Genomic DNA, 14,958 nt, shown 5'->3' with positions numbered 1-14,958 from the left:
CCATGTTTTATATAGAAATATCCAATATTACAAGTATATTCACTTATTGTAGGTCACTATTCTAAACATCAAGCGAGGACAGTTAGAAAACTACATTCCATTTAACATTCTTTTCAGGTGTGCCTGAAATATACAGCCAAATGAAGTAAGACTTTGAGAAACAATATAAATGAGAATTCTAAATCATTTGGTTTAGAAAATTTGATCAGGCAGGGAAGACTAAGAATTGTTTCGTCTTGGTGGGAAGATACCAATAAAAGTGAGTCTTTTAGTATGTAGGAAATGTTCGACAGAAATTGAGACTGATTATTTTTTTCTCTTCAGTAAAAGGAGGAAAAGGAGGGACCTACTCAGAAAACTCAAGTTAGATAATAATAAATAGGATCGAGGAAAATGGGCACTATACAGAAGGAGTGGAGGTAGATGTCTACTTCTAATAGATCGAATAGCTTGGATCCTAGCGGTCAGAGTTTGGTAGGTTTGTTCTCAACACACCTGATAGCTTGGCTTCCTCCAGCCCTCTGATCCCCAGGCACACAAGGTAGGCCCTGCTGTTCAGTGCTGGCCACACACCTCAGGGCAGCCTGAGAACACATGCTGGGGTCCAGCCCTCAAGGGTCCTTGCTGCCTGTCTGTACTGCTACCAGCACTGAAGCTGGCTAATTAGGCCACATTTGCACAAGTTGAAGGCATAGCAGTGTGTATCTACACAAAAATGCTACAAAGCTCAATCACACAGATCATCACCACTCTCCGTCTGCTTGCCAGCACAGGTAGAGCATGCAGCTAAGTAAGTGTGGGGTGAATGGCACTCCAAACATCAGGTCTGCTGGCTGATAAACCAAGAACTATGGTTGATGATTGATACCAGGCACATTGAACCCTCAGCCCATGGGTCACAAGCAGCCCATCCTGCGGCCATCCACGGCCTTCATGGCAGCCCTGGGAACACACCCATCTCACAGCAACAACCAAACCACCTGCTGTCTCAGCTGAAACAAAGACGTGGGGAAGGTGTAGGGCAGTGCTAGCTTCACCTCCTGCACCTGCCCCAAGTGTGTGTTACGGTGAATAAAACAAAGTGATTACCATAATAATATTTCAACTCACATACTGGCTTCTCAAAAGAAAACAGAACCCCGAAAAAGAAAAATTGTGGGTGAAAGAAGAGTGTTCAACAAAAATGGTCAAAGGACTTTTTTGTCAAGACCAATAATATGACACTATGCTTAATGTACGAGGAAATTATGTCAGCTTTCAAAGATTGCAATTTGAAAAGGTACTATAAGCTGAAATGTGCTGCCAATGTGATGAGTATCAAGGAATGTGTTGTAAGGACAAAGTAGTAGAACTGAAAACCAGTGTCGTCTTAACAATTTTTTAAAAGAAGGTAAAACTTAAATGCACTGTTATAAAAGTTAGTTGTGTGATAGCAAATCTGACTGCAAAAAAATCAAAGCAATATTCTGATGGTGAGTTCATTAAGCAATGCATGGAAAGTGTTGCAGAAGAATACCGATTAAAAAAATGGATTTTTCTAAAATCAGTTTGCCTCACCAGACTATGGACAGGCAACTTGAGGAAATAGGAAGCTATCAAAGGAACTCTGGGGAGCAAAGATGCTAATTTCAAATTTTATGCTTTGCTGATAGATGAAAGTACCGATGCTACAGATCAGAATCAACTTGCCATTTTCATTAGAAATACATAATAATAACAAACATAATGTCACTGAAGAAATCTCTTCTTTGGTGCTGTTAAAAGACACAACCAAATCTCTTGATTTGAACAAAGCAGTAAAAAGTACATTACAGAAATTTTCTTTAACCTCTGTCACTGTGTGGTGTAACTACACATGGCACCTCAGCAACGGTTGGTAAAAAGACATAAAATGAATGGAAGACAAGGCAACTGCCACCAGCAGCTCATGTTTCGTGAACTATCACCAAAAGTTTTTGGTGAAAGCAAAAGTTTTGTGTGAAAGCCTCAAAAATGGATAATGTTGTGCAAATCATCATCAAAGCTGTGAATTTCATAAAGCCCAGGTGAATTATTCAGTGCTGATTCCAGGAGTTCCTTAAAAGTATGGATGCTCATTAATGAGGGCATCATGTACTTTTCTGAAGTGAGGTGGATAAGTCAGAGTGAAATGCTAAAAAGATTTATAATTTTCAAAATGAAATTAATGCATTTATGGAATCAAAAGGAAAATCTGTGCTAGAACATGAAGATTAAAAATGGCTCACGTATATTTGGTGGATTTAAATGAGATAAACATGTGACTGCAAGGTGAAAATCAACTTATCTGTATTATCTTTCAAACCATATCAGTACTCAAAATGAAACAAATTATGGCAAGCTCAAGTTATGGCAAACAATTTTATGCATTTTGATTATTGGCTGAACACAATCCCATGAAAAGTAAAACATACGCAGCTTAGCCTTCTGTCTTGATAAAGGAATTTGAGAATAAGTTTCAAGATAGTTGCAGACATTCACCTAAAAAATTTAATCATATCTCTTTACTAGACTTTTATAAGCTCTCTCTTACTAGAGAGAAATAACCTTTTCATGATTATGCATGATTCATGTCATCACTTCTTGGCATTACATACATTTGTGAGCAACTGTTATCAAGGATGAAGTAGAGGAAGAGCAAAATATCATCAAAATCTCTGACAAACACTTTGGGAAGTCATCAAAAATTCAACCACTTCCATCAAGCCAGACTGATGCGTTGGTTTCACAAGGTTAAATATCCTACTAGATTTATGTTTCATTTGCTCTCTTAAATTTGCTTCCCCTGAACCCATTCTTTGCTAGCAGGGGCACTGAAGGAGATTCATAAGCACCACACTCCCAACTCAGGTAACCACAACAGAAAGCGCAGGTGTCCAGATTCACTTCTGCATGCTAAAAACCCCAGGACACTTCAAGACCATAATAGGAATACCAATTACAGATAATTAATGAGATAATTTGACGGCTGAGGGAGCTGGGCTTGTTCAGCCTGGAGAAAAGAAGGCTGCGGGGTGACCTCATTGCAGCCTTTCAATACCTAAAGGGAGACTACAGACATGAGGAGAATCAACTCTTTGAAATGGTAGATAACTGCAGGACAAGGGGAAATGGTTTTAAGTTGAGGGAGGGGAGATTTAGGTTGGATGTCAGGTGGAAATTCTTCACAGAGAGAGTGGTGAGGTGCTGGAACAGGCTGCCCAGAGAGGCTGTGGATGCCCTGTCCCTGGAGGTGTTCAAGGCCAGATTGGATGGGGCCCTGGGCAGCCTGGTCCAGTATTAAATGGGGAGGTTGGTGGTCCTGCATGTGGCAGGGGGGTTGGAGATTCATGATCCTTGAGGTCCCTTCCAACCCTGGCCATTCTGTGATTCTGTTGATTCCATGACTGATTCTTCAGAAGTGCCTATAATGTAGAATATTCACATTTCCAAAAATCATTTTGTATATTATTTCCCTTCTTTTCTCCTCATCCCAGTTTTCTACTTGTTTGAGAATGTGAATATATTCATTAAATTACTCCATATTTTGCAATTTCACAGTTTTCTGGATAATAGCTCAAGATAGTACAGTGTTTTAATTTAATTTAAGTGTTTTAATAAAGGCATCCTAGATTAGAATTCTTTCTTTCCAAAAGGAACTACAGTGTTTTCCCAAAACAGAAGAAACACAGAAGCAATCCTGCTTTGTAAAAGAGAAAGCAAAAGGGGAGGAGATAAGTTGAACCTCCCAGACACCCTGCACCTATTTCCTTCTGCTTCTCTGCAACACCCAGCTTCTAACTTGCCCAGTCTGCAGCATGTCAGACATACCCATGGAAGGGTAAACCAGAAGCACGTGAGGAAAAGGTAAGGAATAATAAAATATTCTGTAGAAAGCACTGATATCCCTCTTCTCCAGAGATGTGGTTTTGCCACTGAACCAACTGATCTATGCTCTTTCTTTCCTTCCTACTATTTCTGACCTCAGACTTCTGTTAGAAGTTTATGAACTGATTTTAAATTTTTTGTTTGTTTTGTTTTTGTTCTTTAATTTAGAAGAGTAATTCAGACGAAGTTTAGATGTTGCGGTTTCCTGCTTGAGCAAAATACACTTACTGGACAACTGTAGAAAGAAAACTGCAGAAGAGAAGTTACAGTAAGTACATGCATATTGGAATATCTTATGAAGAACTGATGGCTTAGTCTGATACCATTTCATGTTTCTGAGGCATCTGTTTTATACATTAAGTGATCTATAATCTACTAAAATAAACTCTTCCAGATCTTCTGTTAAATTTTTGCACATGAAAACTAGCTTTAGGAGATTACGCTGAATTAATCCAGGGAAAATGTCCTCAAAGAAAGTATTCTGCAGCAATAATATTGTAGAGTGACACTGTGCTGGAAAAAGGTGTCTAAAATATTTTAGTGAGTCAGAATCATTAACTAGCCAGTAACATGAAATCTAGAAACACTGCATCATGACCGGGAAATGAAGGTATCCCATTCTAGAGCTTTCTTTCATTAGGGGTTATTCCAAACTCTAAAACATAGAGTGACTGTTAAAAAGGACATAAACCTACTTGTTTCAATGTTAGGCATGCACCATGCCTCCATTACCAAGTTTAAGTTTGGTGGAATTCAAAATCATACTTTTATAATTGTAAAGGACTAATGGCTGGACACAACAATACTGCTGGGCTGAATACAGTCTCCGAGTTGGAGAAGTACTTTGGTTTCAGTTTCATTTCTCAGCTTTCAGACACTCTGGGTGGAGTTCCTACTATATATGATAGCAAGTTTCATTTTGACATAGAAACTGAGTTCATCTTCGTCTGCACTCCTAAATTCAATGTCATTTTGAAGAACTAGAAACTAGTTTTCCTTCTTTTCCTGAGAACAAAGGGAAGAGTCCCTTAAGAGCAAAGACAACTGCAGGTTTCCCCAGCTTGCTCCCCACTTTTCCTTCTGCCCTGACAGTTCATTAGTTAAATCAGGAGACCAAAGCTATGAAAACAACAATATTCCAGCACAAGCTGTAATAAACCGTAACATAAAACTTCTTATTAAAGTATACGATTTAGGAAATCCTATAATAGATTGAAGAACAAATTTTGCTAGGATGGTAGAAAATAAAATTTCTTCACTAGGAAAGTATTTAGGAAGTTGCTTTTCTTAAGAACAATCCACTACCAACAAGAAAAGTACATGGAGTGGAATATTACCACCAGTGCAATGACTGTACCTGACTGTAATTCCATAAAAAACTAAATATTTCAGGAAAAAAAAAATTATAACTGAAAGTATAAAGTAAAATCGGTCACTTTTCAGTAAAAATCTTCCCTTCCCTTCCCTTCCCTTCCCTTCCCTTCCCTTCCCTTCCCTTCCCTTCCCTTCCCTTCCCTTCCCTTCCCTTCCCTTCCCTTCCCTTCCCTTCCCTTCCCTTCCCTTCCCTTCCCTTCCCTTCCCTTCCCTTCCCTTCCCTTCCCTTCCCTTCCCTTCCCTTCCCTTCCCTTCCCTTCCCTTCCCTTCTCCTCCTTTCCCTTCCACAAAGTTTATGCAAAAAGTCCACTTTTACTAAGTCCAAGAGAATTGTAAGATGCTCTCCTACTTGTCACCCACATCTACAAATGCTGCTCACCTCCTTGTTTTTGTTTGAGAAACCGTATTTGAATGCATAACATACTGAAAAGGTAATATGGAAAAGATCTTCTTTTCATTTGCAATAGCAAGAGTTGAATAATCACAGCAGTTTATTTCCACCTTACTGTCTCTTTGCAGTGTTATTTAGACAAATCAAGTACCTAACCACATCTAAGAATGAAAAGAGTCCTCTGTGCATTTGATTTTGCTTCTCCATCAAATTGCAAGCTTTATGATAGCCAGTTGTGTGTTTTATATCGGATGAACTAAATGACTGCAAATTGGTGTCCGATGATGACAAATAGACATCAGTCACGATTTTTTATGTAGTGTCAGCTATGGAAGTAGTTTGAAAAGAGGATTCAAATAAAATTATTCCATAAGAAAAAGTAGTATGTCTCTTAGAAGCCATTAATGCCCTGTATGTGAGCTGACTTCACGTTCCCCTGATGTCCTCTAATTGAACTGTTATATTCCATGTGGCATATTACACGAATGAAGGAACTAATGGTGGACAGCAGCAAGGAAATATGAGTTGTTCAGTAAGTAGGCTATTATAAATCAGTATTAGTAACACTGTGATTTTTTTTCCTTAAAGAATGGAAAATGCAAACACTGAGAAAAAAGAGATGTTACATTTATATCAACATATTGAAAAGTGGACAAAAGAAGAAGTCAAACAATTCTTAATTGAAGATGTTAATATTGACCAGAAATATGCAGAAATCTTTTATAGTCAAGAGGTAACTGGTTCTACTTTGAAACTGTTGACTAAAGCAGATCTTGTGGATATGAACATACCTCATGGGCCTGCTGTTCAAATCATCCATTTCCTGAAAAAGCATGGCATTCTCAATGAAAGTTCAGACCAGGCTATGGGACAAGAAGGCAGTGAACAGGGTGCTGATGGTAAAGAGGATGGTAAAATTGCAAAGAAAGAGTGCAAGAAATACGGGTCATTGAACTCCAGTATATTGCAAGATTCTGAAATGGAGCCTACAGAGAACAGAGAGGTAAAGACAGCTGATGAGAATGTAGCAGAGCAGTCACAGTCAAGCAGTCAGCACCCAACCAGAAACATGTGTATGCCACATCCTTTTGATAATTTCAGTGATGGCACTCGATATACGCAGCATAATATTCTTAATGTTCCTGAAACAGGGCCGCTCAATCTCATTGATCCAGCACATGAATTCAAATTACTTACCAACACAGAGAATGCCCTAGAAGAGGATATTAAGATGAAATTCAGCAATGAAGTCTTTAGGTTTGCTTCAGCCTGCATGAACTCTCGCACAAATGGCACTATTCATTTTGGAGTGCGTGACAATCCACAAGGGGAAATTGAAGGAATAAAAATTGTCAAGAAAGAAGGCTACATTGACCATTTTAATAAATATATTGAAAAGTACTTTGTTGGGGAATACATCAGAACTGCAAAAGCTTGCATTAGAGAGCCTAGATTTGTGGAAGTGTTATTATCAAATGGAACTCCATCAGATTTGTTCGTCATTGAAATAGATGTGGTTCCCCAAAACTCCATATGTGGTACAAAATACTTCTGTACTAACATGTATGATTTTAAAAGCAAGCGTTGGAAAAAAGCTGTCTTCATCCGGGATGGAGCTAGTTCTAAAAATATTGAAGGTACAAAAGAATTTAAAACATTTACATGTACTTTGACATCATTAGCAGACTCCCGTAAAAGAGCAGAAGAAGAACACAACTTAAAACAAAAAAAGACAACACTTGAAGGACTAAAGCTAGTTAGTCTGCTCACTGGCAACAGACACATGCTAGATGATTCTTATTATGAGTACCACATTTTGGTAACAAACAAATGCCTTCCAAGCCAAACGTCACACTTAGACTTTTTACAGGAAATAAAATGGTTTGCTGTCCTTGACTTTGATTTTGAATCAGGAATGAATGGTGCATTTAAAACTTATCAAAAAAATCTAAATGCCAAAATTCACTTCCCATATCATTATGAAAACAAGGCGGGTTCAGTTGCTGAACAAGCTGAAAAGCTGAAACTGCATCAGGAGACCAACTGGATTTTCTGCAATGGTGGATCAGACTTAAAAGGCAATAAAGAACTACCATTAGATCCCACCCTGTGGCAACGAGATAGGGCTGCTGAAGTCAGAAAAATGATTTCATTTCTTTCACACAAGGATGTAAAGCAGAACGGAAAATTTTTAGTAGTGTTTCTTTTGCTTTCCCGAGTGGAAAATCCATTGGATCCCTTTACTGAGACATTTATTACATTTTACCAAGAACTAAAGGGACTAGAAGACATGGTCTGCATTTGCATTGGTACATGTACATACCAGCGGTGGAAAGGTCTTCTTCTTGCTAGAGGTATTAAAGAGGAAGAACTTTCAAACAAATGTGTTTCTAATTTAACCCTGGAGATGGTAAATGGTACTATCACAAGAGCAAAATCAATGACAAGGTCTTCCAAAAGACTTCTGCCATCTGTTGGTGGTTCTACCACTATTCTAAACAAGGAAGAAGATTTTGTAGAAGCATTGGAAATCCTATGTGAAAATGAATGTAAGGACACAGAGATAGAAAAGGATAAAGAACAATTTAAAAAATTCATGAAAGAGAAGGAAAAAGATTTTTATCGAGGTGGTAAAGTGTCATGGTGGAATTTTTATTTTTCTTCTGAAAATTATACATCAGTTTTTATCACAAGGGATCGTTACGAAGACCTTCAAAATCTGATTGTGTCTTTGTCGAACAGCGCTAATCAGTCACCTGTAGAAACTGTCAACCTTTACCACCATCCTGGCTGTGGCGGGACAACATTAGCTAAGCATATCCTCTGGAACCTCCGAAAGCAATTCAGATGTGCCATTCTGAAAAACAAAACTGGTAACTTTGGAACACAGCTGACAACTTTAGTCACTTATGGAGCAAACAACAACAGTGGCTATTTGCCAGTGTTACTTCTTGTGGATGATTTTGAAGATCAAGAAAACATCTATCTTCTGCAAAAAGAAATTGAGGAAGCTATAACAGAAAAATGCATTCCGTATGTAAATCCTTTAGTGATCATTCTAAACTGTATGAGATCTCAGAATCCTGATGAAAGTTCCACAATCAACCCTTTGAACAGCATTTCTTTGAAACAGATTCTTTCTGAAAAGGAGCAGAGAGCTTTTGACCAGAAACTAAAGGATATTGAAAAGGTGCATAAAAATCCTGACAGTTTCTATTCATTTATGATTATGAAGAAAAACTTTGATCCAAAGTACATAGAAAAAGTGGTAAAGAAAACCTTGCATAACTTGAATATAGCCTCTAAACCAGCACAACTTGTTTACTATCTAACACTGTTAAACTCTTATGTTGGAACATCTACACTTCCAATATCACTGTGTGAAGAATTCTTAGGAATTAATTCTCGAGAGACTGGCAACAAAGACAGACTGATAGAAAAAATGGGAATTTGTTCTAATATTCTAATGTATGTTCAGATACAGGAACACACAAGATACCAAGGTCTACGTATTGTTCACAAATTGATAGCATGTGCCTGCCTAACAGAATTTAAGCTAATCTATGACTTGTCTAAAAGTGAAATTATAATGCAGTTATTGAATGAGGATTTATTTTATTTATTTTATGAGACTTCATTAAAGAAAGACAAACTTATCTGTGACATACAAACGTTGCTGATTACTAGACAGCGCAAAGAACATGGTGATGAGTCAGATACGTTGTTTTCCCCTTTAATTGAAGCCATTCAAAGAGAAGAGAAGTCTGTTAATGTGGAATGTGTGTTAAGACAAGCTTCCACTAGATTTAAGAAAAATGCTCTCATTTGCCAAGTCTTAGCAAGATACTTTTACATCAAAGAAAAAAATTTTGACTTAGCTTTATTCTGGGCCAAAGAAGCCAAGCAGCGAGCACCACACAATTCATACATATCAGATACGCTAGGTCGAATCTTTAAAAGCCAGCTAAGATACTGGGTAGACCACAATGTAAAGAGTGGAAGTTTAACAGCTGAGAAACTGGAACATCTGCTAGATCTTGCTCACAGTGCTTCACAAGCTTTCAGACTATCTCAGCAGCAAGCTGAAAATGAACACAATGAATGTTTGCAGCGGCAAAAGCTTAAAAGAAAGTTTCCAAGTTACAATACTTCTGGTTATCTGGGAGAGATAGAAACCGGTCTTTATATTATTGATGTCCTTATGCTTGTTCCTTTTATCAGCAAGGAAGTCTTGCAGTGTAGAGAAAACATGATAAAGCATCTATCAGAAATTAGTGGTTTAAACATAGAGAGTGAAATCTTTGCAGCACTTAAACGTCACTCCAGCTTTATAAATAATTTGCAATCACATTTGAAAAGGGCATTTGATTTTTTTGAAGACTACTTTGTGTTTTTCAAAACACAGATGAATGAAAAAGAAATTACTGAAGCAAACATATACAAAAAGGTTCAAGAATGCTTTACCAAATACACAAAAATATTTTGTGATTGCAACATTGATCAACTGAGCAATCAACAGTTCTTAAGGTCGCCCTTAACTCAGAAAATAGAATCATTCAGAAAGGTGGTGGAGGCTTCCAAAGCAGACTCATTTTCTGGACTTTTGGCATACCTTCACAAAAATGACAGAAATAATGACAGAGAAATAGAAAACATAGTAAAGGCATATGCATTTTTGTGTGATGAGAATTCACAAGCAACACTAAAAGAAAAACAGAATTTTATTTTGGCAAATGTTGTTCTGAACTGCATTAACCCTAAATCCACTGAGTTACATCATTTTATGGAGCTGAGAATTCAACTTCTAAGTATTCTGGACAGAGTGGAACCAAATTCATACTGTGTGGAGCCTTTCTTTCTTGCCTCCTTGTTGTTTTGGCCTGAAAATAGAAAACAACTAAATGAAGATTCCAGGAAGATGGAATACTATCTTATGCGCCTAAGTGAATCTTTCAACAAGCTCTATGGAGCTGTGCATCATTCCAAGCAACCTTTGGCTCATTTCTATCTTGCAAAAGGCAGTGGTCTGAACAGATTTGTTCACAAAAGGAAGATAGACCAGCTTTTTAGCTCACTTCCAGAACAAAAACTGAATTCCCTATGGCAGAAAGGAAATATCTGGAAGGAAAAGGCTGTTCATGATCTTTTGCTTCCTTTAGATGGGAGAGCTGAGGGTACAGTTATCTATGTAAACTATGGCAGCGATGAAACCTTTAGGGTACCAGTACAGCCTGCTCTTTCATGCCTACTGAATAATGGCCCAAATATACGAAGAGTGTCTTTTTACCTTGGTTTTTCTATTGCTGGTCTCCTGGCATACAACATACAAAGCCTATAATTTAAACAATAAGAGCGGCATTTTCATATGAATTATATATATGAATAAACAAATTACAAAATACAATATTTAGGAAACAAAACCATAATATTTAGAAAATGTGATGGAATTTAAATGCCATGACTCTTAACAACCCTGCTTTGTTAGCTTTTTTGCCATTACTTCTAGGGGAGGATGCTTCACCACTATCCTCATACTTTTGTATAATGTAAGAGGAAGGAATATATATTATAAAACATACATCATGTAACATTTCCTTATGCTCCTTTATACCTGGTGAAATCTCAACACGAGGAATATAAATAGCTAGTTTAGTTTCAAAGCACTGTGGGTAATTTTTTTTTGCTTTTCTCATTATACACATTTGAATAATGTCATGCATTTGTTTATAAGCCTTTATTAATAATCAAGATGTGCGCCCTGTGAGATGACAAAAGCACTTTTACATCCTCAGGGCATTACAAAATCTATGATTGTTAAAGATGCAGCTATTTCCTGCTCCATAGTAAAACCAAACCTGTTTGAAGCCAATTCAAATATATTTTATTCTTTTGTGGTGGATCTACTACTGCTTTTTAAAAAACAAAGAGATACATTTTGGACTTTCTTTTCATTATAAATTTCATGAGTTCCTCCATGTTCACTTATTGCAAAAAATAAGTAATTTAAATACTTTATCATTGACTGCACTGGCTTCCTCATGTGTATATACCAACCTGCTTTGTTTGGACACAATCAACGTTCCAAAAACTATAAAGTATACTGATGTGAAACACCAGAAACATGAAGTTACTGCTACTCAGCAGGGAGGAGGCAGTGTGAAAAATGTAGCATTTTTCACTATATGCAGTTCATGAAAGCTGGAGGAGTTCGATGCAATTAACTTCTTGAGAAAGGTCTGCAGGATAGATTTTATCAGCCTGCAAGTCCTCTTTGCTCCTTGTGTCAGGCAAGGAGGCAAGCAAAAATAAATCACTTCTCAGAAGAAGGCTAGTAAAAATTACTGACAAAAAGAATAAAGCAGCATGCCATTCTGCTGTAGTGCAACTCTTTCAGTCGCAAATGTGGAAAAGTAGGTTTACTATATAATGTAGACTGCTCCTTAGTCAAAATATATTTCTTTTGGCATTTTCCTATTGCAGTAACCATTTCCATCTGACTACACACTCTGTTTTATCATGTATGCATTTTGTTCCTAATGGTATACTTTTGTTTCAAGTAGGATGCTATAGGATCAAATTGAATAGTAATTCATAATTTGTTCTAATCAGTTCTTAGGAGGTCACTGTACAATTTAACATTGTCTATTTTCTCTTCCAAATAAAGATTTGCAGCAAATAATTTGCCTTGTCTTCTTCAGAGCAACTGGAGACTTTGGTCTTCACCTCAGTCATGTTTCATAAGAATTGCAAGTTTAAGTAATGTTTGAAAAGAGCAGTAGCTGAGGGGCAGGTTAAATGGAGAAGACATGGAAAAGGTAACACATGAAAAGGAAAATCACTGGAGACATGGTTGGAGATGCATTGCTGGAAATGTGCGATGCAGGCTGAGGCTGGGACACCTCTGAGGGGCTGAAGCATAACTCCGACATATAGGAAACAAATCAAGAAGAAGGAGCAGTGGAAAAGATGACGAAAATGATAAGAAGGACAAGTAGCAAAAAGAAAACAGTACACGCAGATACCAACTTTCTTTGCTGCCATTCACATTACTGAAGTACTGGGAAGGACTGAGTATGACACCTGGTGAAGACAAAGCTGGATTCATAAAGAGATGCTGGACTGAAGCTCAGCCTGAAGAAAGGGGAAAAAGTGCATTTCCCCAATGATGATCTTTAAGCTCCCTTCCAACACACAAACTGTTCTATGATTCTGTTTGCTTAGCTGTCTTTTTGGTTTGACAACAGTCCAATTGGAAATTAAAAGTTATTTTTAAGTTGGCAATAAATTAAGTTAAATTGCCTAGTTTGAGACTGTTTTGCCTGTAATGTGCCTATTTACTAATAACCCTTGTGTTCTGGCATAGTGGATTACGTGCTAGGCACACTACATGCATATGTGAGTGTACAAAAGTAGATTTTGTTATTTTTATACACCATTCTGTTTGTTATAAAATCATATTTTTATTCAGTAGTAGCTCATTAATAAATACAGGTATTTGATAACATCCTTAACTGTGCAGCGTGGAACTATATTTGATTATATGTATCATGTGCAAAGATCAACAGAATTGCTCTTTACAAGTATTTCCTATTTTCCATTACTTTGTAAGATGGTTTATAACTTTGTTAATCACTGCATTTGAAAACTAAACTTTCCCATGCCAAATATCTGCCTCAGATTTATTTTGTATTAATTAAACTCTAAGAGCTCAGTAGCTTCCAAGAGTGAGGTTAAGAAAAAAATATGCTGTAGTGCCCATGCTAGATAAGTCTTCCGGGTTTTTCCAGCATGCTCAGGATTCTTTGGAGAAGTTTAAGAATTTTTTTATTCTGGTAGGAGAGAAAAGGTGGAGGTGAAGGGAAATACAAATGCATGAATTTGGTTGCAAAGCCTGAAAAGACTGTCATTTATATATGGATTTTTATATCCATGACTACACAGATGGCAGTTCCAGAAGCTGCAGGTCTGGACTATCACAGGCCAAGTCTAATATATCAGTGCTGAGACTACAAACCTGGAGGGAAGAGCCCAACTCAGCAGAGCTGTACAGAAGCCGAGGCAAGGCATGTAAAGAGAGGGAGGGAGGCCCAAGACGCTGTTTGACTTTCACAAGGCACGGCAATGCTACCTCAGCAGCAATCTCCATTGTGTGGTCCAGCTGTCAGAGGAGCCAAGGCCCCACTGCACCCAAGCTGCCTTGGTGGACTGTGCATTTCTGGAGGAGCCCATCCTCATTCCTGCCATGGCTGGGAACGCAGGAGAGGAAGCACAAATGATTCTGTCCTCTCAGTTCAGCCAGCTCCTGCTGATGCCATAGTCCCTTCACTGAACAATCAAAGGTTTTATTTCAACACAAGGCCTGTTTAGCACAAGGCCTTCTACAGGAAAAAAATAACATAAAAATGTGTGAGACCTAAAAGCTTACGGTTGAATAAACTAAAATATCTGTGGGACAAGAAATAAAGGGAGAACAAATCCTATTATAAATGAAAGCTGAACTTACCTACAGCACTGCTGCGCAAGAAGGCCTGAGCTATAGGGCTGAGCGGGATCCTGCCAGCAATCTCGGCACATGCAATCACTACTGGTCCTCGAGGAGAGACGGGCTGGGGGCTTTGGGTGTGTGCGATGACTCGTTTACAAAAACAAAACAGGAACAGGACACCACATTTGGGAACAGAACACGAAATGGCAGGTTCGGGGCTGCCGGCGGGCAGCAGGCGGTGCTGTGGCTCTGCGCAGCCCGTGGGACCGCCCGAGAGCGACGGGAAGCGCGGCTCCCGCCGGCAGGGCGAGGGGAGCCGGGCCGTTGTGTTGCTGCAGCTGGTCCACAGGCAGAGAGCTCTCCTCCGCGTGAGGGCAGCGGGAAGCTGCCGCCGAGAGGGGTCTGGGGAGCGGCCGCAGGGAGCGGCCTTCTGCTTCAAACCGCTGTATCCAGCACAGAGCCACGCCGGGGTGCTTTCTGCAGAGCCTGGTCCGGAAGGGAACGAGGGAAATGTTAGTGCATTCAGAGTGAAAAGAGTTGTGCTTCCTCTCCTGGGGTCCCAGGCATGGCAGGAGCAGCGCTGGGCTCTGCTAGGGGCCTTGCCCGTGCTCAGGGGTGCCTGCAGCACCGGGAGTTTGTCACTTGGGGTTGATCTGGAAGCACGGCCATCATACAGTGAGGGGAGCGTTGGCCACGACAAGGCCTTGCTGCAAGAATTCTGGGGGCTCCGCGCTGCAGAAAGCTTTTTTAGTTTCCTTTTGCCTACTGGAACTACAAGCCTTCAGTTTGTGTAACATGTCACAAGACAACTTCTGACTTCCTC

General features: G+C 38.9%; 1 protein-coding gene across 1 annotated transcript; it reads left to right on the top strand.

Moving 5' to 3' along the window:
* The first annotated feature begins 3,753 nt into the window (after positions 1–3,753).
* LOC125695781 (sterile alpha motif domain-containing protein 9-like) lies at positions 3,754–13,305 on the top strand. The gene is made up of 3 exons (XM_048950697.1): positions 3,754–3,864; positions 4,054–4,153; positions 6,239–13,305. The coding sequence occupies exon 3, from the start codon at positions 6,240–6,242 to the stop codon at positions 10,986–10,988; it is 4,749 nt and encodes a 1,582-aa protein (XP_048806654.1). The 5' UTR covers positions 3,754–3,864; positions 4,054–4,153; position 6,239; the 3' UTR covers positions 10,989–13,305.
* Positions 13,306–14,958: the final 1,653 nt, after the last annotated feature.

This window comes from Lagopus muta, chromosome 7, assembly GCF_023343835.1.
Source record: "Lagopus muta isolate bLagMut1 chromosome 7, bLagMut1 primary, whole genome shotgun sequence".
Lineage (NCBI taxonomy): Eukaryota > Metazoa > Chordata > Aves > Galliformes > Phasianidae > Lagopus > Lagopus muta.
This window is presented reverse-complemented; position numbering and strand designations above follow the sequence as displayed.

Excerpts from the sequence above, each read along its gene's own strand:
- LOC125695781 (XM_048950697.1), top strand. The coding sequence starts at position 6,240 with ATGGAAAATGCAAACACTGAGAAAAAAGAGATGTTACATTTATATCAA.